Source organism: Callospermophilus lateralis, chromosome 1 (genome assembly GCF_048772815.1).
Source record: "Callospermophilus lateralis isolate mCalLat2 chromosome 1, mCalLat2.hap1, whole genome shotgun sequence".
Taxonomy (NCBI): domain Eukaryota; kingdom Metazoa; phylum Chordata; class Mammalia; order Rodentia; family Sciuridae; genus Callospermophilus; species Callospermophilus lateralis.
The window spans coordinates 58,875,447-58,900,314 of record NC_135305.1 but is presented as its reverse complement, the minus strand read 5'-3'; the positions used below and the strand labels follow the sequence as shown (position 1 = coordinate 58,900,314).

General features: G+C 37.9%; 1 protein-coding gene across 2 annotated transcripts in view; it reads left to right on the top strand.

Moving 5' to 3' along the window:
• The window catches only part of Magi2 (membrane associated guanylate kinase, WW and PDZ domain containing 2), a 1,283,222-nt gene that overhangs the window by 1,107,549 nt on the left and 150,805 nt on the right, over nt 1-24,868 (top strand). The window contains exons 12-13 of one of the 2 annotated variants that reach the window (XM_076862511.2): nt 4,082-4,271; nt 18,905-18,946. In XM_076862511.2, the coding sequence (XP_076718626.2) occupies nt 4,082-4,271; nt 18,905-18,946 (232 nt within the window). The remainder of the gene's footprint in view (nt 1-4,081; nt 4,272-18,904; nt 18,947-24,868) is intronic. The other variant, XM_076862515.2, reaches the window with a different exon arrangement.

Here is a 24,868-nt window from a genome sequence, read left to right as displayed (position 1 = left end):
TTCCAGCAACTCTTTAGTCTAAGGTCTATATTGAGCAGTAGTACATGTGGTCTAATTATTTAGGGTACAGATTCTTTACTGGCTGCTTAAGTTCTTAGTGTCTCAATCATGTAAACATGAACACAATAATGATACCTCTCTCACAGATTACCATGAGGGTTCTGAGTTAATCCATGTAAGGTGCTTAAAATAGCAACCCCAACATGTTTAGCTCAAAAACATAAACTCATATCACCGTAGAAATCAGACCTCTGTGCACAGACCTATGTAAATAAAATCACTCTGTGGAATGAACATAGTTGGCTGAACCATTAATTGAAACAAATACATGACCATATACCCACAATATATGCATTTATATACTTTCTCCTCTGAAGAGAATTGATGGCATTCTTAGAGGATGGAATTGTTATCCCTGGAGAGATCTAGCCTCCTCCTAGTCCTGTGTCACTCACTGACCCACTTCTGTCCTACTGACCCACATCCTAAGTTAATCCTTGTCAAGATAGTCACTTCCTGTTTAAAAAGTAGTACACTAATCATAGTGAACTCTCGTTCTCTTTGTCTGGAAGGGATCTAAATTCATTTTTCAAAGTTAGAATCAAAGCAAATGCCTTCAACTCCCAGCCCTGCCTAAAATATGGAGTGGATCCTAGGATGGGAGTGGATTTAGATACCCCAACCTCCACAGGGAGAAGGTCAGAGTTATTTTATGGGGGGAAATAACCTGTCTTATTCACAAGCCCTCTCCTCCCTGTGTACAGCCTGGAATCAGAAGCTAAGGTTAAACAAGTCAGTCTCAACCGGACCTGGGTCTCTCCAGTTTACTGGTTGGTGCCTGGGTGTGGACTATGTGCACATGTCCACAGGTAATTCAGTGGCTGGGCTTTCACACCAGCCTCATTCCTTCATTCACTCATTCAGCAAGGCCAGCAGAGGTACTGGACTTCTCCCAGATATAGAAAACAACTTTGTCTCCACTTCTCCTTACTCTAGTGAGATATAAGAATCAACCCAGGTATAGACACCAATGGGCCAGACAGAAGTAACCCAGTGAGAAATCTAGTTAAGAGGTAAATGCCTTGCAGGTAACAAATTCAAGGTCAATACCAAGAAGACAGTAGAATCAAAGCAAATGCCTTCAACAACAGAGCAAGGAGGGCCCTGGTCAGGGTCAAGGGACAGGGTCAGAATTTAGAAGATTCATAAAGGTAGAGAGGAACACAGAGAATCCTAGGTAGAAAGCAAAATCCAGAGTCCAGGATGTCTAAGAAAGGAGGGAGGAGTCTTCAGAATCTGCCTTTCAGAAGGGGCAGTGTGGCCAGCGTCCAGCCACCAGCCTGTGATGCAGGCAGGTGCTTTATTCTATAGTCTCCTGGGCTGAAGCCACCAGGAAACTCAATTTGGAGGGAGCAGGGCAGGGGACAGTGGAGTGGACTGTAAGTCTACTTTTTCATGGGCACAGGGATTTTCTACTGCAGTTTTTTAAGAAGCCTTGACAGAGTGACTCAAGGATTGATAAATGTCACACAGTTATGAATGCTTTGCTAAGTATGAACTGGGCTCCACTCTTTTCCCAGTCTCTGTGCTACAGAAACTGTAGAATTTGTCACTCTGCCATAGAAACTTTTCCAAACAGTGCCCAAAGCATCATTTGTTCTGTAGTTTTATGATTGTTTCTTAGAAATACCAATATTTCACCTGAAAGCATGTTTTCTTCAATGATTGTACATGAGCAATACATATATACCAGCAAGACTCACACTGGTATCAGATAACCTTCCGTGGAAGATAAAAGAAGTCGATATTCACCAAAGCACTAGGTTGACAAGTGGGATACTATAGCATCTCAAACCATATTTTCGATTAATTTACTTTTTAGCATTTAGTATCTTAAGTTTGGAAACAATAAGGGAGAGAGTCACAGCCAGAATGCACCCATATTATACCTAAAATCAGCTAATGGGAACAATAGATTAAAAGTGTCATGCCTTTACTCAGAAATGTGGGCCTTCCACATCACAGCAGAGCCACCCAGGGGGATGGCCAAAGAAAACCTAGATTGGCCACCTGTATGAATTTTGCTGTTAAATGAATTATGAAGTATATATTTAAGAATTTTTATAAAATGGCAGCAAAAAGCCTGGTGAACAGAAATTAACTGGAACTCTACCCATATTTGCCAATTATCCACCACTCCTATTAGAGTCATAGGCTGGTTATAACCAGGATCTACTACTGGAAGCTGCCGGACCTCAGATAACCCACTTAACTTCTCTGTGCTTATAGAGATTATATTTAGTATAAAGAAAAAGAAACTGAACTATCCTCATTAGATCTAGAAACTATTCAGGTGACGCCTTGGGCAGTAGCAGCCCATCACAGAAAACAATTTTAAGTAAAGTCAATTTTACTGAAATAAGAGTCAGTGGCCCATTTCTTTCCCAATTTCCTGGCTCAGCCTGAACCCCTGCCAGAGTCCCAGGTGGGCAGGAAAGGCCACAGGGATCTCTGATGTCATAGTTTGAAAAACACTGGAGCATGCGGTCTCTCACATCCCTTCCAGCCTCCACACATTGATGATAGATTGGTGAGAATGGAAGTCAGAGCCCTGATGGAGGCAGGACAGCGAAGTAGGGGGCAGAGAATTATGATCCTGCCACCTTCAATGCATTGCATATCAAAGCTAGTTTTTGAAAAAAAAAATCGCTTCTATTTTAATCCTGCTCTTATTTATTCACTAAATGAACATTTTCTGAGTACTTACTATGTACTGTCAATGGGAATGGTACAACCCCTGTCCCCAGCATGATATCTTCGAGGACACATGGATGGGGTGGACTTGTGGCTACAGTGGGGTGTGATGAGTAATGCCAGGGGTAGGTCAAGGGTGCCATGGGAGCACCCAGGAGGGTTAGAGTGGTCGGCAAAGGCCTTCCCTTAAAGGAGACATCTCATCGAAATTTAGTAGTCGGGTAAAATGAAGGAGGGTGAGAGTGTGGAAAATGGTTGAACTTTGCAGGCAGAAGGAGAAGTAGAGTATGCAGAGCGTCAGAGGCAGGAGAGAACTTGGGGGTCCTGGGGAGCAGAGGAAAGACCTTCAGCAGATATGAGTCAGATGAGCACAACCTGGGTCCTGAGGAACCTCCCAAACCCAACTGGGGAATCTGGCCTTTTTGATCCTGCCGTCCATGCTGACCCAGTACAGAATTTTAGACAAAAGGGTAACCTAAGCCTAATCTAAGACATAGACAAACCACAGGTTTATTCAAAGCAGAAGTTGAGTTTTCATGAGGGGTCAGTTAACAGTCTAACAAAGGTCAAACTGATGGTGACAATAGGTGACCTTAGAGAGAACCTCCCTTTCTCCTTGATGGAAGAATGAGATTAGCTTTTGCTTTATCTTCCCCATGATCCTATGGTGAAGATGGAAGAAGGTCTTGTATGTGAGGGGATGACTAGAGAGTATCTAACTGTGGTTCCAGCAATGGCAGCATTTTAGGGGAGACGTCACCATCAGCCATAAAAAGGACATCCCAGAAGCCTGAACAATTCCTAGAGCCCAGGTGGTTGTATGACTACTTGTAAATTATAAGGGAAGTGTTTGAATGTTCAAGTATAGGAGGTGCTTGGGATGTATAGAGGTGTCACGTGAACATGCACCGACTACTTTATCTTCTGTTTTAGTGAAGTAGGGTAATAAATTGAGACTGTCTTAGAAAAGGAATAAACAATACCATACATCTCTGAGCACTTCCACATGTATTATCTTGTTATCTTTATTTTATGGGAAGAAAAAAGATTCTGAGAGATCAATTTGCTAAAGATTACCACCTAATAGGAGACAAGGTTATAAAAGTTTTCATTCAAAAGTCGGGCACAGATTTTATTTATGACAGTCACTGGTGCTTTATCAGACAGAAGTAAGCTCTTTTCTTTCAAGGCATGTATATACTAAAGTTTTCAATGTTTCTTAGAAGAAAAGTCCACAAGGCAAGGAAGTCCAACTTAAAGGTGACAAGGGAAATAGCCAGAAAGGATTGATCCTCAGTCATTTTCTCTGTTCTGTTTTACTTTTCAGATAATGGACCGATGGGAGAATCAAGGCAGTCCTCAAACAAGTTTATCTGCTCCGGCCATACCGCAGAACTTGCCCTTCCCACCCGCACTCCACAGGAGTTCCTTTCCTGACTCAACAGAGGCCTTTGACCCACGGAAGCCTGACCCATATGAGCTCTACGAAAAATCTAGAGCCATTTATGAAAGTAGGCGTAAGTGAAAGCCACATGAAACAAGGGTTCATTAATAATAGCCAAAGGCCCTGCCAGGACATACATTGAGGCTGAATAATCTGGCATGATTTTATATTCTGAGATCAAGAGCATCTCCAAAGTCAAGTGAGCTATCTAAAATTCTCTTTAAAAGCCCACTCCCCCCAACACATACTCTTGTATAGTTTTCAGAAATAATAATTACATATTTATGGGATACATGGTGAAGTTTCAATACTTGTATACATTGTGGAATGATCAAATTGTGTTAATTAACATATCAGTCATTTCCAATATTTATCATTTCTTTATGGTGAGAATATCAAAAAACCTCCCTTCTAACTATTTTGGAAATATATGTTATTATTAACTGCAGTCCCCTTAATGTGCAATAGAATTTAATTTCTCTCCATCTAACTGAAACTTTGTACCCATTGGCTTAAAAAAAATATTTTAGTTCTAAAAATAAGTTGATTGTATCTTTTGATTTTAAATTTTATTTATTATTTTTGCCCCTAAGCCTTTGAAGAAAATCAGGAATTTTGAGGGGATAGGGCCTTGGGAAAGTTGCTAGTTTTGTTCAAGTCACTAAATAGTAAGAAGAAATGTTTGGAAATTTTAATCTGTTTAATATGACCATGAGTATAAACTAGTTTTTTTTTTTCTTGGAATCTTAAAGGCAGTCATTGGAGTTAGGGCATTGAGTAAAGTGTCAGCCAAGTCCTTCCAATAATAATGGAAAGACTTTCATGAAATCAATTGGTTCCAAAAGTAATGCAGAGCCATGTACCAATCATTTCTGCCACAATCTTCTTTTCTTATTTAATGCATACCCATTTAAATATTGTCTTGAAATATTATGTATGCTCTTGCAGCCCTATTTGAAGGTCTTCAAGAATTATGTCATTGCACTTTGTAAATGTTAGAAAACAAAGATTATTTTTAAAAGTATTTATTTTTTTAGTTCTAGTTGGACACAATACCTTTATTTTATTTATTTTTATGTGTTGGTGAGGATCAAACCCAGGTCCTCACATATGTGAGTGCTCTACCACTGAGCCACAACCCCAGCCCCAGATTTTTAATATACCATACATGTTGGTTATGCATCTTTCTGCCATCTTACAAGCCATTCCCTCCACACATTAGAGAACAAGAATCTAAATGACATGAGTGTAAAATATGATGTATAATATGAAACTGAGTAAATGATCAAGAAACCTAGCCTGGTGAAAAGAGTCTGGTCCCTGGAGCTCCCATTTACAGTCTGCTGATTTCCTCTGCTTCCACCAATGTCTTGTTTCGAACTTTATCATTGAAGCATGAATAGCAAGTTTTAAATTGTGTGTGATCTCAGAGGATCTCAAATCTGCTTACTCTTTTGATGAGCTCAGGGGCTGAGAATTATGCACCCAGCTGGTAAAAGGAAAGGCAAACATAATACCTTTTCCCCATTCTCTACAATGCTTTGTGCAAGTAATTTTGGTTGATAAAATAGTTAGGACAGCAGACCATGGAGAAATCATTTTCATCAAAATGAATCTACCAGGCACACACTTTTAAATAATCAGCTACATCACAGTCACTCTGTTCCACTCTTCCGCTTCTTGATGAACAACGGAGATATCATTAAAGGATTGTATCATTAGGATGTCTGCTACAGAAGAGGAAGAACAAAGTAGGCATTTTTAGCTGTATAATATAGGGTATAAATTCAGAGTATTAGTGCTCATTAAACTGAAAAAAAGAATTGAAGAGATATTGGCACAGTTCTTAATATTTTTTTCTGCTTCAATAACCAAGTATTTATTGAATACCCACTTTGCTCTCAGCACTGTGGGGAGATACCACAGATGAGCAATATGTCCTGCTCTTACAAATTTAATGGGGAAATAAGAATCAGGAGTGTAAACAAGAGGAGAGCGAGATACAGTAGGATTTCCATCTTGGAAGAAAGAACTTCACTGCAGGATTAAAATATCACCCTCACATCTTTGGCTAGCTTCAATTTTTGCTTTGATTTAAGGAGCATTAAGAGATGCTTCCTCCTGGGTTTTGTCCCTTCATTAGTCATTTGCTTCTATCATTTCTGCAGTTTCCTGGGCAAAGCAAAGCTTTGTTATTCAGGACAAAGGCCATGTTGGTATTTATTCCCTGACTTCCCTAGGTGGTTGTCTATGCCCTCAGTTTCTGAGCAGGAATTGTGCATGACCCTCTCACAATCCTAAAAGAACTCTCATTTCCTTATCCAGCCCCTGCAGTGCCTTATCTGTTCATCGCCTTCCCGCTCTCCACCTGTGCCTTCCCTTCCCTTGTCTTTCTTTTCCTGGCCTCCCCTGGGAGTTCTTGATTCTCCCTTGCCTCTCAGCTGCAGAAACAACAGGCTTCCTGACTGCCGCCCCCCAGCGCCCTTGCCCATGCCACCCGTGGCCGCAGCTCTCATCACACCCACATTCTTGTTTTTCTCAGCTCTCTCTAATGTTTCTGAGGTCACAGTAATGTTTTCAGGTCACAACACTCAGAAAGCCAAAAGGGGGCAGGCTAATTTCCTTTCCCGTCTTTCTCTCCTCTCATGTTATTTCATAACACTAAATGGAATGTGAATGAAACACAGAAATCAAGTCCAGGTAAGGAAAGCTCTGCTCCTGAAGATTGAGGAACCAGCAGTTCTGTTGTTGCTTTCTCTGGTCTCTGTAGCTCATAGATTCTCTCTGCTGGGGACATGACAGCAAGTTAGAAGAATAAAACAGCCCTATGCCCTCTGGACATACCCTGCTTCCTAGTATGAAAAAAAGTTTCATATTCTCGCTTAACTTTTTAGAGCAATACTTTTAAAAAACTAATGAATAGGTGGAAAGCTCAGTCTACTTCTCATCATCTTCAAACAGTTAATTTTATTTTTTAATGCAATGATCAGACAACCCAAATGAAAGGCTAATATTCAAAATTTTGATTGTGAACCACTTCAACTCTTATTCCTTTAAATCACATGCATAACATTTCAATTCAGTGTTTCCCAAGTTTTTCCTGGGAGGGGAAAAAAAATCAGCAGGACTAAGGAAAATGTGGAAGGGATGTATTAGGGAAGGAAATCCTAATCAAACCTGCAAATCCTAATTTTCCCTGGCCAGTAGTGATCTCATGGTATCATCTCTTACAACCACATCTAAGACTAAAGAGATTTGAAGCATTCACATTCAAAACTAGTACAATAACCAAATTAAAGGATGGCCCTCCACCCACAAGTCTGGGCTGCACAGAACTACACAATGTTTGTTCTGTCAAGGCTGTCAAGAAATATTTGGATTCAAGTCACCAGTCCCCTGCAAATGAGGGAAATTTATCAAATGATGTAAATGCTGCTGTGCCTCATTTGACTCATAATTAGATTATGCTGACACTTTAATGTGCATGCACAGGACATCTTAATAAAGATGTATTCCTGGAAAAAAAATGTTATTTAAAACAAATGAAGACAACCACAGGATACTAGGATCATAGGAAATACAGTATGACAGGTACTGTTTTGAAGGAAAATTAGAAACACTTCCAGTCTTCATGAGATCACCTTAAGATGAGGTAAGGACTAAAAAAGACACAGAAAGAAAGATTTTTCTGCCTAGCAGGCAAGTGATACCTTTGACATCAGAGCATTAGGTGCAGTGCCCAGAGGTGGCACCTCCAAGCTTCATATTAATCAACAAGAGTATACCAAACACTCACTATGTGTCAAGAACTCCTCTAGACCCTCCACAATAGAAAGTTCACAAGAAGTAATCTCTACTCATTAGAAGCTTATGCACACATAGGAAAACAATTCCTGAACAATGTCAGCTTACACAACACCACCAATAATATTAGTGTTCAAATGTGTGAATTTGTCCAGTAAAATCATTAGAATTCTTGTAGTTTCTCAACTTCCATGTACAAAACTGATGTTTGATCTAGAGAATACATGTTAGAGAAATATCTTTGAGTAATCAAAGTCTTAGTTGTTAATAGGATCTCAGCTGTACCACCCTGAATGTGCCGTATCTCGTCTTAGTTATTACTGGCAAACTCTATGGAAAGAAATTCTTTTTCCTCTAACTTAATTCCATATAAGCTTAAGCTTATATGCCTAAATATTTAAGTAGAACCATGCCCAGGAAATTTTTTTTTTTAAGTTTTGACTCAATTCATTACAGGTTGAGTAGACGTTCCCTGAAATTCTTGGGACCAGAAGTACTTCTGATTTGGGATTTTTTTTCAGATTTTGGAATATTTTCACACATATTACCTGAAACTCAAGTCTAAACATGAAATTCATTTATGTTTCATATACACTTTATACAAATATTTGTAGTGCATTGTCATTGCGACTGTGACCCATATCATAAGGTCATATATGGAATTTTCCACTTGCAGAGCCATGGCAACACTCAAAATTTTGGATTAGTGATGCTCCAACCTATATCATCAATTTCCTAAAAGGAACAAATATCTCCCCACATGCCTCTCTGCCAAAGACCTTAGACAAATGTCAAGTTTGTCTTTGTGTCGTTAGTCTCTGTTGATAAACTGACTTCTTGCTGTCTCTATTTGCCACAGTCTGGCTGGGCACAATTCAGGAGCCACTTGTCAAAAGAAAATAACTTTATTTTTAGAACCACACACGCCAAACAAAACAGCTCCTCAGGAAAAAACCCTCAGAGCCCAACTGCCACCACCGGCTTCCCACAAGCCACACTCCCCAACCACTAGCCTCCACACCTCCCACAATCCTTTTCCTCTTGAGGCCGATTGGCTGGGTCGCATGGGCGGAGCCAAAAAGTCCCCCGATAAGCAGCTCCCTAGCCTGAAAGGGCAGGGAAACAGCCCAATGAGCTTCACCGCAGAGGAGCCAATCAGCTAGATGTTGCTGGGGCCGCTGTGAGCCAATCATCAGCTGGCAGTCTGAAAGTTTGCTGGGGCCCCTTCGGCTGTGGCTCTCAACATCTCCCCCTCTCTGTTTAAACAACAAGCATGTGGCTTAGGGACTGTGCCTGCCTTAGGTTGTCCAATAGCACATATGGTTCTTACCCGTTATCGGATGAGCTGACCTCAAGGCGTCAGCCTCCTGTCTTAGGTTGGTACCATTGTAATTGGATCTTACCCGTCACTGACTACCAGCCCAGTATACAGCCACACCTGTGTAGAGGTCTTCGTACCAGCTGGGGGGTGAGGTTCTTTGCCTCACCTCTGTTGGCCCCCAAATTTTCCCTGAACGATCATGACAAGCAGAAGGGAGGAAGATATACCAAGCCAATTGATGGCTCCTTTTGGAAAAATTGTACCACCGATGACACCATCAGCATAAATACCCCAACACTACCAGAAGTCGCTGCACCAACACATAGTTCACAATGCATACAAGTGATACATAGTCCAGGCAAGTTCTGCAAGCAGTTCAGTGATGGCTATTGCAGAAGCTGTAGATTGGTTTTATCTTTGTTTTCATGCACTGGGATGAAGATAGGAATTCTGGCAATAATGGCTAAAGAAAAATTATATAACATTCCAGAAGGCACTAAAAGAAAACAATTTTCTTAACAATTTACATTGTCTTCACTGAAAATAAAGGTCCCAACTCTCCTGTTGGTATACCTAGATAAGGCCTTATCCAATTTATGTCTCCTAATAACTTTTGAAAGTCATTAAGTGATTTGAGTTGATCTACTCATATTTGAATTTTTGGTGGATGGACCATGGTTGAGGATAATAGAACTCCTAAATAATTAATTGGAAAATTTAATTGTACTTTATCTATTGCTATCTCTAGATTATAATTTTTTAATAAGTTTGTAAGTGTGGCATAACATTCTAGCAATGTGTTTTTAGCTTTGTGTGCTAATAATACATCATCCATATAGTGAAATATTTGTAGTTCAGGATTTTTATTTCTAAGTGGCTGGATTGCTTTGTTAACATAAATTTGACACATAGTTGGGCTGTTAGCCATCCCTGGAGGGAGTACTTTCCATTCATATCTCTGATCAGGACCTTCATGATTCAGTGCAGGGATAGTAAATGCAAAACGTGGACTATCCTTAGGATGAATTGGAATTGAAAAAAAACAATCTTTAATATCTATAACTAAAACATACCAAGTTTTTGGCAAAGCAGACAATTGAGGAATCCCCGATTGAGCAGGTCCCATAATAACCATCTCATTATTAATGGCTCTTAAATCTTGCAATAATCTCCATTTACCAGATTTCTTTTTGATGACAAAAATGGGAGTATTATGGGGAGATACAGAAGGTTGTATATGTCCTTCCGCTAATTGTTGTTTGACCAGATCATGGGCTGCTTGTATCTTTTCTTTAGTCAGGGGCCACTGAGGAACCCATACTGGTCTTTCTGATTTCCAAGTAATTTTTATTGTCTCAGTGGCCCTTTCTGAAAATCCAACCCATGTCTATCTGTTCCTTGATCTATTTGTATTGGTGCTGCTATACCTTGTTCTTGTTTACCTAATCTTTTTCCTTTCCTAAAACCTTGTCTAGTCATAATAGTGGGTGCATTTTGGTTGATGTCATTTGTTAATGTCAAACCTAATTGATCTAGGACATCTCGTCCCCATAAATTTATAGGAAGATGATCCAATACATATGGCTGTATAGTTCCTTCACATCCTTCAGGATCCTTCCAATCTAATACCATTGCACTTCTATGGGGATTAGTCGCCACTCCTAGGCCTCGAAGCGTTTGAGTGGCTTGTTGTAATGGCCAATGTTTTGGCCATTCTTGACGAGAGATGATGCTAAGGTCTGCACCTGTATCCAGTAGCCCATTGAATTCATGTCCTTGAATATTTAGTTTTAGCATGGGGCGAGAATCTAAATTTAAAGACAGCATAGCCCAATCTACACCTGTGGAGCCTAATCCCTTGGAACCTCTTTCTACAGCACGACTGGAAAATTTATCATGTAGGCTTGGTATTATTAGTAACTGTGCTATTCTATCTCCTGGTGAAATTACAGATATACCGTTTGAAGAACTGGCTATAATTTTTATTTCACCTTCATAATCGGGATCAATTACCCCAGGACTTATCATAAGTCCTTTTAGAGTAGAAGAGCTGCGTCCCAATAATAAGTCTACTGTTCCTTTGGGAAGAGGTCCTTTTACCCCTGTGGGAATGATGTGAACTCCCATCTCTGGAGTTAGTACTGCTCTGGTGAAGTCACAGATGTCCAACCCTGCGCTCCCTCTGGTTTGTCTGATGAGGGATCTGATGGACAATGTGTCCTGGGCACTACCCTGATGGGGTTGCTGGGTTCCTCCAGTGCTCCGTATATTTGTGGTTTTGGGCCCCCTTGTCCATTTTTTGGCAATGAAGTCCGATGCCTTTCTCCACGATATCATGGATAAACACTTGGTCCTTGTTTGTTTTTTAATAATGGAGTACCCTCTATGGTGGTTTGAGAACGGCATTCATTAGCCCAATGTCTCCCTCTACGGCATCGTGGGCAAATACCCAGTGTTCTACTCCTTTGATACCTAGTTTTGTTAAACCCTCCTCCTATGGGGCAATTCCTTTTAAAATGTCCTGTTTGTTCACAATTATAGCATGTTCTTGGCTTGGCATCTAAAGCCTGTTTTACTGCAGCTTCCACTATTTGCCCTAGTTCATTAATGTCTCTGGCATCTAAAGCCAGAGATGCCACGACTTGCTCTTGTTCATTAATGTCTCTACATAATTTAATATATGTGTTTAAATCTTCATGTTTCCATGATCTAATGATCTCTCTGCACCAACGATTCACTTGGTCATAAGCCAGTTGTTTTATTAATGGCATTGCTTGTTCTGTATTCCCCAAAACTCTGGTAGCTGTTTGAATAAGTCTATCTGCAAATTCAGCGTAAGATTCATTAGCTCCTTGTATTATCTTAGATAATTGACCTTGTAAACCTCACTTGGTCATAAGCCAGTTGTTTTATTAATGGCATTGCTTGTTCTGTATTCCCCAAAACTCTGGTAGCTGTTTGAATAAGTCTATCTGCAAATTCAGCGTAAGATTCATTAGCTCCTTGTATTATCTTAGATAATTGACCTTGTAAACCTCCATGTCCTTGTAAAGTCTTCCATGCCTTAACTGCATCTACAGCAATTTGTGCGTATACGCCAGGATCATATGCAATTTGTTGGTGATGATCCTCATAAGGTCCCTTTCCTAACAACATATCTAGATTTCTCTGAGGATAACCAGCTGCTGCATTTTGCCTAGCCGTCTCCTTGCAAAATTCCTCATTGGCAACCTTCCATAACAGGTATTGTCCTCCATTTAGCACAGCTTTACACATATTAGCCCAATCTGCTGGTGTCATGTGCAAGTTGGTAATGGATTCGACCAAGCTTACAGTGAAGGGTGCTTGAGAACCATAGGTTGTTACAGCCTCTTTTAGCTGCTTCACTGTTTTGAAATTTAAAGTATGGTAAATTCGCTGCCCTCCTACCTGAAATACAGGACATGTTAATACTTGAGATCCTGTCTCAGGATCCGAACTATCAACTGCGGGGGTTGGGGGCCTCCCAACATATGGAGGTGGCCTTGTCAGTTGGACACTTACATCCTCTGGTGATAGAAAGGTGTTAGTAGCAGTCTCCTTTTGTAACTTTCCCCCTGATGGCTTTTTCTGCTTTACACTTTCTTTCTCTGTCTGACTACCTTGAGAGACCTTCTCTTTTACTTGAATCTTTTCCTCTGTCTGACTAGCTCGAGAGACCTTCTCTTTTACTTGAATATTTCTACTATAACTATAATACAACCCAAGAAGATAATGCCAAACAAAACTGAAACAGAGTGAAACAAAATTGGAACAACAGAAAATCATTATAGCCTTTCTATCCTCCTGAAATGTCCATCTGTCCTTTCTCCCTATCTGTTCCTCAGATGCGAGCAGTTTTTCTTCCATCTTACACATCTCCAGGGACAGGCAACTTAAAACAAAAGTGAAGCAAAACAAAAGAGGAAAATGGCTACCCATTCTCTCGCCCTGCCCTCAAGGGCAAGCAGTTTACTTACCCTCAGTCGCTCCCCATATGGGCCACCAAATGCCGCAGTCTGGCTGGGCACAATTCAGGAGCCACTTGTCAAAAGAAACTAACTTTATTTTTAGAACCACACACGCCAAACAAAACAGCTCCTCAGGAAAAAACCCTCAGAGCCCAACTGCCACCACCGGCTTCCCACAAGCCACACACCCCAACCACCAGCCTCTTCCTCCCACAATCCTCCTGCTCTTGAGGCCGATTGGCTGGGTCGCATGGGCGGAGCCAAAAAGTCCCCCATTGAGCAGCTCCGTGGTCTGAAAGGGCAGGAAAACCACCCAGTGAGCATCACCGCAGAGGAGCCAATCAGTTAGATGTTGCTGGGGCCGCTGTGAGCCAATCATCAGCTGGCAGTCTGAAAGTTTGCTGGGGCCCCTTCGGCTGTGGCTCTCAACATCTATTACTTACAATATTAAAAACTGAAAGCAGAGGGAGATACTCATCTTTGTTCAGTAGGACAAACTATGCTATTTTTGACTTCTGTCTTCTTTGTCCTTTTCCCATGAGTCTCATGAAGGAAGGACTTGACTTTTCTTTGCAATCACAAGAGGTTCAGCTTGTGCTTTCTGTTTGTAAATGTTCCTAATGTTGAACTATTTGTACCATCTCTAATAATAGAGAAAAAAGATATTTCTAAAGGCCTTGTCCTCTCCCCTTTCAGCTCCTCCTGCCATTCTTTGTCTCTGTGTGATTGTGTCCTTGCTTCAACCACATATCCTGATATAATAGGAATTCTTTTACTGGTCCAGAAACCCAAAAGACTACCCAGGGTGTCTACGTGAGACAGTGTTCCCAGAATGGTCCTGATGTGTGTTGGCCCAGAGTAATTATTAGTAGCTGCCCTTTGACTCTCTGGACTGTTCTTCTCCAAAACCATTACATGGTTTCCCTTTACTATATAATTTATATAATCTATATAATTTATATAATCTATATGGCTATTCAAGAAATAGTCATCATTACTGTCCAAGAAAAAACATGTACTCCATAAATAAAAATTTTAATATCTACTCAGAAAACTAACTTTTTAAAGTTAATTTCTTTGTCTAATCATATTTTTACCTCTACATGTTTTATCTCTAATTTAAGATAAAAGCTTATGTGGCAGTTTGTGTTGGTAGCCAAACTCCCAGGGAACTCCCCCTATACCTAGAAATTGTACCTACGTGTAGATCCAGAGCCTGGCAAACTAATTAGAAAGAATAGGTAGGAGAGTGTCACAGTTATGCTACGCCATGAAGTTCTCATTCTTATCACAGAGAGTAAGTCAAATTCAACATCACAATATTCACAGAAATGAAAGGGAGTTCTGTCTGCTGCCCAAAGGAACAATCATACCTAGATAACTGCAAATAGATACCTATCACATCTCCTCTCCCTCTTGCCCCTTTTTTTTATTACCAGGTAAGGGGATATAAAGTGCTTCTCAAAGAAAATACTGTGGATCACTCTGGAATATTACAAAATACAGTTTTGATCACTCTAATGAAAGCCTATTGATTTAGGACGGAGGCCTGTACTGCACTTTTCTTCAAGCCAAACTCATTCTAAAGGACTGTCTTATCATCCTCGGGTCATGGGGGTATTTCTTGGGCATGCTCCACACCTCAGCCTTGGAAACTAGAGCAAAAAAAAAAAAAAAAAAAAAAAAAAAGCAGGTGCAAACAAGAATGGCCAGAGAAGGAAAATCCTCATTCCCTTAAACTAATCCCTGGTGGTTCCATTGCTTGGTTTGAACCCATGTTGAATTATGACTGAAGTTTTCCAAACTTTTTTTTCTTTTCCCATTGAACCTTGGTTATTATAAATAAACAATTTATGGGGTACAGCATGTCCAAACTCCTTTGGAGTAAGACATCACTCAAATGTAGGATCATAAAAGTGTCAACAATCCATATGGTGTAATGTGCCTTATGGTGTAACTCCTTTAGAACAGAAATTTCTTCAAAAGAGCTCATACAATCAATTTTTCTTTCCGGAAATTAGAAAGCATTAACCTATTATAAGCAATGAGTATCACAGCCAAGGTTGTCATCAAAAGTAACCCCAGGCCAGTTAAAGAGCATAATGGAGAAGCAAGGCTGTTCTTTAGTGCTACACCTGAAGGGAAATTATAATTTACAACAGATCAAAAATGGACAGCTGTGTCTTTCACATCTATGGTGTTTATCCTTCTCTTCTCTTGTTCATTCATTCAGTTATTGAATTCTTTCATTGTTCAGTATTGTAATGCGTATGTAATTTATGGATAATTACAAATAGGTAGTTGCACTTCTACAGTACTGGGGTTTTTCAGCTCAGTGAGCAAAGGGTCATCTTTCCACTGCCTCCTATCCTAACACCAGAGCCATTGGAGAGAGAAAGTAGTATAAGAAAATTTTTCACGGCAGCACACCCTGGAGACTCTGCAGAGTGATGGTGGGAGCCAGCTCACAAAGGCAGTTGCCATCCCTGGTACTGAGAACCAGAGCTCTGAAGTCTGAACGAGCCCTTCTGCTTGAGGCTTCCTGGCTCCAGTCTCCTTTCCCAATGCAATTAACTGCCTGATACAGTCATACTGGAAATGTCAAAAGGTTTAAGAAAGGTTTCTGTGAATTGATAGATGCCATAGCTGCAGGCAGCTATCCAAATGATCGTGAAAGTTCGCCTTGCCTTCTCAAAGAGCATCCTCACACTGAGCACATGGAGCCCTCGCCTGATTTTCTTGGACATTGCTGGAGTCCAGTGGCCTTAATTAAAGTACCTCTCATACACGTTTGCTGGAGCACAGTCTTTTTCTAAATATTAAAATAAGATGATAAATAAATATTATGATACTTTTACCAATGACTTTAGCATTAGAATCATAAAAAGAAAAATTAACATTATCATTTTAATATCCTCAACTATACCATGAAAGTTATTTTTCTGGGCCTTTTTCCCATGAGAATAACATTATTGCCATCCTTAGTATAATTTATATTTATAATTTGAAAAAAAATTGTGAATAAATTTGCCTTTTAGCTGAATTTCTAATATACCACATTATGCATCACTTTGAGTTTGTAATGTATTGATGAAAGAGATCAATAAGCCCAGTTAAGCTGTGTTTGCCATGTTTAATACATAGATTTTAATTAATTTGGAAGCACAGTTTCAAAAATGGCATCTTTGGGTTGCTTTCTAAAAAAGTTATGATAACATATAAATTTCTTCAGTTTCCTTTTAAAGTAGAAAATTACCATGATGTGAACCAGGTAATATAAATAGTAAAATAACCTGTGATGTAGCACCTATTTTTCCCATGTATTTTTCAAATTATGTCCAATCCTATCACTTATAAATTTATTTTATTCTATAATTTAAAACTTAGTGTTTGACAAGGGCTAGAAAAGAAGAAAAATGTGAAAAGTGGATTCTAAAATCAGCCCTTGCTTGAAAGTTATTTAGTATGTCAAAGCATTTTGTTGGTAGTACAAGTTGACAGTGTAAACCAAAGTACTTTCATGAATAAACATGAGACCATCAGGGTTGCAGTAAATGGAGTTTAATTGCTGGATGACAAGTAGGTCCTAGGGAGATTATGATAATATAAAACGTCAGTTTTAAACCTAATGGAAGTGTTTAGAAGGTAGCAGTCTTCCCTCCCTGACATAGGTCTACCCCTTTGATGAAATGTTATTTCTCATTCATAATCCCAGACAGTCTCAGTAAACATGAAGGTTCTTAAAAAAAAATTACAGTTCTGCTAGGAAACTAATTTGCCTTTACTATGAAAACACAGCTTACCTGGCAGGGATGAACAAGACTGTCTTTATTGGAAACAAACAGAGCTCAATAATAAAGCAATCAAAATTTAGCCTTATTTTAATTTTTAAGTTGAATGAAAAAAATATTCATTTTTATTGTGGTTCATATGACACAACTATATTATAAAATCATGTCATCTTAATATGCTCAAAATGGGAAAGTTCTATTGTACTTTATTCTCAGTCTGATTTTTAAAACTGTCTTTCAAGGTGCCTCCTCTAAAATGCTCCCTAATAAGGGATAATCATGTATATGATTGATAATTACATGATGATTTATATGACCATAATAGTAATAATGATCTAAAATGTTTTTAACCCAAAACTAGTGGACATATTAAAGTCTAAAAGTGGGAGAAACCGTTCTTACAAGAAAATTTTACAGTTCCTTCATCTACAATGTGAATTTATGCTTTGGAGAGGCTTGGGAATTTTTAATTTCCATCTGGAATTCCTTACATGATTTAAAAGCAAAGCAATGTGATAAAACTTTCTATTAAGTTCATCATGATGGCAAAACTAGACTGCCAATCTCTCAGAAATATCTCAGCTTATCTTAACATATCTTTTAAGTATGTCTTGATCACAGGCTTATTCACATGTGTCTTCTGCCCACCTCATATCAAGCCAGGAAAGTTTAGGAAAGTTCTTATTGATAAAGGAAGAGAATAGCTGAAGGTATTAGTAGAAAAATTATAGCATAGTAAGAGAAGGGTATAAATATGTAATATTTATCCATAATGATACTAAAATGAAACAAAGAGCACTTTATTGGATAGTGCATTTTAGTTATAATTTTTAAAAATGGACATTTAAATATAATGAGTAATTTTTATCAAAATGATCTTGAAGAGTTTTCTGTAAAGGAGCACATGAACAACTTCTCTAAGTCTTAGTGTTTGAGGCACTGATCTTTCCAGCTTAATTCTTCTGTGGTTGATTTGGAAAGCAGAATAAAATTTAAGGGACCATTTAGTTATGTTCTTTTCTGTTCAACTGCTCCAGATCGGGACGTGTTGAAACATGTCTGTGTGGGATAGGGTGGAAGCTTGTTAAGTGGATCCTTATTTAACCCTCATAAATGTTACCCATGAGACAAACATGTCTTCAAATACTTCCAGGACACAGTAGCTAAGTTTTTCAATAAGTACAATTCTAAATATAGGATGTTCACACATTTTAAAGGTGTTTTTATACTCATGTGCCTGAATTTTTATGTTGTTACATGTAGCATAGATTGTATCATAACTCTCACAGAGTCTCTATTGGTAAAATAAACTCAATTACTTCTTCACAACTTCAACTATCCAATAATTGGAAATATCAAAATATTTGGACTGGTAAACATATACCAATGTAATTATTGGCTAAATTTTTCTCTTTTTGTGTTAATGTTTTGTAACATAATATCATAATATGATTTAAAAAAAAAAAAAGACCTGTGTTTACCATTTGTATTTCAGGTTCTGGGTTGATTTTGCTTTTAAATAAGTATTCTTATAATAAGAATCAAGGGTTACTAATATTTGAAAATGGTGATTTTTTTTCCATCCTGATTTAAAAGAATTCAGATTTTTCTATTTCAGGCACACTCATACAAAAACGTACGGCAAACCTGTCCACCAACTTCTATGGATTTTAGAGAAAAAAAAAATCATTAAACACAAGATGTGGTTGGGGGGAGTTATAAAAGCAATCAAAAGAAAGTGAAGATAAATTTTTAATGCCATAAATGAATTTCCATTTTAATTCCCCATTTTCTTATCCAGAACAAGTGCCACCCAGGACCAGTTTTCGAGTGGATTCCTCTGGCAAGTATTCCTCAGTACTTACAGTTCTATGAACAAATGTCTTCCATTTTGTGTTGCCAGCCATACTTCTGAGTAGTATCAGTTTTGTAGCATGCAATCACCATGCTGATTTTATTCACCTACATATGCATGTGTTCAAGATAGAGAGCAAGCCTCATCAGGGTGGGTCTAAATGCCTACCAACAAAAAAAAAGGAAAATTGTCATATTCTTTTTGTCTTGTTGTTAGAGGAGAATATTAGGGATTGAACTCAGGGGCACTAGACCACTGAGTCACATCCCCAGCCCTATTTTGTATTTTATTTAGAGACAGGGTCTCACTGAGTTGCTTAGAACCTAGCTTTTGCTAAGGCTAGCTTTGAACTCTCAATCCTCCTGCCTCAGCCTCCATAGCCGCTGGGATTACAGGCATGCACCACCATGCCCAGCCTAAAATTGTCATATTATTGAATGCCTTCCATAAAATACTTTAGTAAAATACTAGACTTAAAACAAAAACCATCAGACTGATTAGATCTGAGCTTTACAATATAGTAGCCATTCACTACTAAAATGTGAAATGTGGCTACTCTAAATTTAGACATGCCATAAGGTTATGTATAAAATCCATATAAGAGTTCAAATATGTAGTAAATAAAAGGGGGTAGATATGATCTCATTAAATATACTTATGTTGATTTATCTTAAAATGATAGTTTGGATGATTACATTAAGTAAAACATTAAGTTGATTTTCCTCTTTTGCTTTTTTAAAAGTGACTGCTAAATCATTTTAAATTACTTATGCAAGTTACATTTTATTTGTATTAGACAGCACTGGACTCGATAAATAGAAGTAAGAAGTTAAATAACTCAAGAAACGTGTCATGTAGAAATTTCTGAAGAATTAAATTTTGCTAATATAAGTTGTAGTTATTTTCAGATCAATTAAATACCTATATCAACTTATTTTTTAAAATAATACCAATTATAAAATGCTATATTCCAATAGTATTTCAAGTCAGAATAGAATATCATAGTTTTAGGGCTGGGTTGTGGCTCAGTGGCAGAGTACTTACCTCACAGGTGTGAGGCTCTGGGTTTGATCCTCAGGACCACAAAAAAATAAATAGATAAACAAAGTAAAGATACTGTGTCCATCTATGGCTAAAAAAAATCTTTTTAAAAGAGAATATCATAGTTTTAAATTTAATAGGTTTTAGAAATATCCAATTAATTTATTTGAAAATAGGTTTTTGCTTATCCATTCCAAAACTACTTACCAGTTTTGGTTTCACATTATTGTAGACATGAAGGAGGAAAAAAGATTTGGATTTTTTTTACACTTAGAATTAATAATTAATAATGCAAATGCTTCGAACAGCTGATTAGACCACTCAATTGAAAACCTGAACACTGAAACAATTGCAGAAAATAATATTTCTTAATAACAGCACTACTTCAGGACTTCAGGCTTACAGCACACATTTCTAGAGTATTTCCATGATGACAGCTCATTATCCATCTCAGCATGTTCTAACACCCCTTGGAGACTATATGTGCTTGAGCTCATTTCATTCTGTAAGTTACCATGACATTTTTTGGGATATGTAGGAAATATGAAAGATAATGCTAGCATTTTGTCTTTAAGTCGTATCTAAAGTATTTGTTTAGTTTGCTCTGAAATTTTTAAAGCATGATTACTCTTATATACTGACTATACAATTCTTGTACTTTTAAAGGCTATATTATCCCCAGAAGGTAAAGGGAACCTCAGAATTATAGTTGCAAAATTAAATTAGGATTTAATTTAGAATTCTTCTAAGTCTCAGCTTACTGGCCTCCTCAAGCCCATTTCTTGAAAATCTCAGCTTTGTTTAAAAAATAGAGGAGAAAGGCTACTCAGTAGCTTAGATTGTCATGATATACGTGCAGGTCATATTTTTACATTAAAAAGTATTACCCAAGACACAATGGTAATAATATAGTTTGAGTACATCATGCTGTTGTCCAGTCCAGATTTTTAAGAAAAGAACCAATCCAAATATTTTGTTAAATGTACATGAATTATCAAAATAATTTAGGAAATAATAACTACATCCAATAAATATGTCCCTCATATTATTTCTCATGTGTCTGGAATGTTTTTATCAAATTATCTATCATGATTTTTACTTGTATATATTTATCACAATTATAAGGTATATTATTTATCTGCATAAGATCCATAGATTCCAAAGGATAAATGATAGTAGCAAGTTCTAAATAATGTTTTTATGGAATTAAGTGATAACTCCTTAGTGGAACAATGCTGTGGTTTATGGAGTCTAGTAGATTGGTGAGTGTTATAAAACAACTAAATTCAAGAAATTTATTTAGCAATTGCTACAGGTTGTGCAAAAGAGAATACGCTCATAGACAAAGATAATTATGTCATCATCCAGGGAGAATGTTGGTGAGAAACAATGAGATATACAACCAAGAATCTGAATGGGAAACTACCTAAAGGCAGGAGAGAGCGTGGAGTATCACAGAAACCACTTCCAAAAGAGATCTTTCTTTGTTTAGGATTTTTTTTAATTTTATTTTTTTTTTACATGAGCTTTATTATGATTATGATTATTATTATTATCATTATTAATACACCTTTATACCACAATTTATCATATCTCTGTATACATGATATGTTGATTCCAAATTCACATCTTCATACATGTATTTTGTACAATGATGAGGGTCTCCTTCCACCATCCATGCAATTCCCCTACTCCCTCCCTTTCCCTCCCACCCCTCTTCCCTATCTAGAGGTAATCTTCTTCCCATGCTCTTCCTCCCTACCCCATTTTGAGTCACTCCCCTTATATCAGAGAAGACATTCGGCATTTGTTTTTTGGGGGATTGGCTAACTTCACTTAGCATAATCTTCTGGAGTCACAACAGATGTATCAACAGTATCAAAGGGGGCAGAGAAATCTATCAGAATGGGGAAAAGAAAAAGCTGTTTAATTTGGTCCTTAGGATGTCACCAATGACCTTAAAGAATTTGGCAATGCAAAGAGCAGAAAGCAGACAGGCAAGAAAAAGTCAGAAATGGACAGAAGGTTCCACTTGAGACTACTCTTCCAAGATGAAGATGGAAGAGGGGAACAAGGTGGTATTTAGGAGGGGGAAATCTGAGCTTATTTGCAGGCTGAGGAAGAAAACCAAACAGAAAGTGGGAAATAGCTTTTACTATGGCTAAAACATGCCCAGCCCAGCTATGTTAATATTCCCAAAAGAATGAAGAAGGAAGGTTAAAAGAAGGAATTCTTTTAAGGCAAAAGCTCTGGGTACTTATCTGGTCATCTTAGATTCCAACAGTAGAAGCTAATTATTTTTTAACTCATTCTGTATCTAGAGTGCATGGAAATATAGAACGTAGAGACATGTTTAATAACTTTTGATTCCTGGTTCCTTCTTTGTGATGTCTTTATCCTCTATGTCTTTACAGGGGGAAAAAACGCTCTTTTTACCAGGAAAAAAAAATCAATAAATGCATTCTTTGTGCCAAACTGTGATAATAAGTCATGGTACTTATGTTTTAATTAAAACATGAAAGGAGATTCAAGCACCAAAATTTAATTGATGTTTTCAACATCATCCCATGTGCCAAATTAATTCATAATAATGCCGTTCTTTGCATTTTTGAAGATTGAATTCATTCATAAAAATAATCAGTTGTGCTCAGTCATCCAGTCTTTTCCTTAGTATCGTGCACACAGAAAGTCATACTTTCAAAAGCAAGACCGAGGTATATATAACATGTGAAGCCCCCTGGGGTCTTAATACAAAACAGGAATCAACTCTTAAAATTCTGCTTTTCCTTATTATAAGAAAGGTTGTCCTGATATCTGGATATGGCCTCTATTTGCTACTTCTTAAATGTTATCTTTTGCAATATGGGTATGTGATAAATTAGGACTTACAAATTTCATTCCAGTATCTTGTTACTGTGGTCATATAAAATCCTGTTTGGGAAGAATATCATGAGATGTTTTATTTCATAATGCTTCTGTCTCCTGGGACCCAACTTCCAGGAAGAAAAAACATTGGCCATGACTGACCATGGAACACTAAAGTCCAAAGAATCTTAATTCATTTCTTCACAAGCACTGTCTCCTCTTGAGTTGTACCAAGCAATATCTAAGAGTGCCCTTGACAGTTCTGCAAAAAAAGGGCTAAGGAAAGAGAATAAAATGAAAAATAACACAGGAAGAAAACAAACAAGCAAGTAAAAGAGAAAGGGATGCCAGTGAGGCATGGTTGATTGACAGCCACAGTGACTGAGGTCTGGGCAGGTATCTCCCAGACCCCTTCATCTAACAACCTCTGTGTGCATCGTTTATTTTAAACAAGATAGAGAGGTGGTGAGTGTTAACTTCTGTTGCAAAGGAGTAAAGAATTGGCCCTGGGAATTCTTCACTTACATTAATTAGGGAAGAGATAAAGCTCGATACAACCCTTGAGCATGTCATCAGGCCTGAAGAACAAATGTCAGAAACATCAAACAAAGTGAGAAAGAAAAAAAAAATGTCTCTCAGCTTTGTGCATATCATTTTAGCTGTTTTTTAAGACCAGACTCAAAGATAAGTAAAAAAAAGAAACCAAAGAAAAACCTGTCTTTCTAAAAGCTCCTATTTAAAAGAAAAAAACTGCTGCCTCAAGGCATAATCTATCACTTAAACTTGTGTTTTCCAGTTGACTATTTTTCTAAAATTTCCATGCCCTGCAGCCTCTAAATCTGTGTTCAAAATTAACAAAGAAATAAAAAGTAAATCACATCAGCTGGCACAGTTCTCTAACAGGTCTCTCTTTGCCTCTCTACTCATGTACCGTGAAGTTGGCCATCTCTGCCTAGAATGGAAGGGCAAAAATGAAACATTGGCACTCAACCACCCATTATTTGAAATTGGCATGGGGAGTGGTCAGAGAAACTTAAGAAAATCAAAATCATCAATAAAAGGCATATTAAAAATAGGAGAAGAATATTAAATGCCTTGTTTACATCTCTAGATTTCTGAGTTAAATAAGTTAACCAGCTAAAATCTAGAGTTTTCTCCTAACCAAAAAGAAAAAGAAAAAAAAAAAGGTCCGAACCATTCTTCAAGAAAAAGATTTCCTACTGCCCCAAGAAACATAGCATTCTCTGACACCAAACCCCCTTGTACCTGGATACATCTCACAGTTCCATTTCTGGGATTGTCATAATTTTAGTATTTCCTTGGAGGAAAAGTTTTACATAGAAATAATATGGAACATGCAGGAAACCTCCTTTAGGAGTTCTTTGTACAATATAGATGGGTTCTGAAATCACTGGAGAAACAATTTCCCACTTACTTTATGCAGACATGAGAAGAGTTTGGGAGTAGATGGAAAGTTCTGGTTATCATTGGCTTACTTTACCATGTCAAATGTCAAAAATATGTCACCTCCTATTTGTATTTTTTGTGTATATGTGATCTAGGATCCTCTAAGCTTAAAGTGATCTAAAGAAGAGATTACACAAGCAGTTGTTTCTGAAGTTTTCTGAATCAACTTTCTGAACAGTGATTGGGCATTACCTGTCATCTCCCATCTCCCCTTGCTTTTCTCCCTCCCTTGGGAAGAGTACAGGTACCAGCTATGATTTTTTTAGGGATGTTCCATCTGCCTCCAGACTCCCAAAGGCTTAGTACACACTCCAATATGTGACTTCATACAAAATAAGATGGACTCCAAATTTAACTGAGTTCAAAAGCCAATCACGTTCCATAGAATGTGGGGCAAAGTTTTCATATCTTCTTTACCACCCAGTTCCAACTATCTAATAGGAACCAAACTCTTCTAAGTCCTCCCATTTTAAAAATATATATGTTTCTATACTTTATAAAGGATGACTAGTAGATGTTGAGGTCTAATTTGTTACT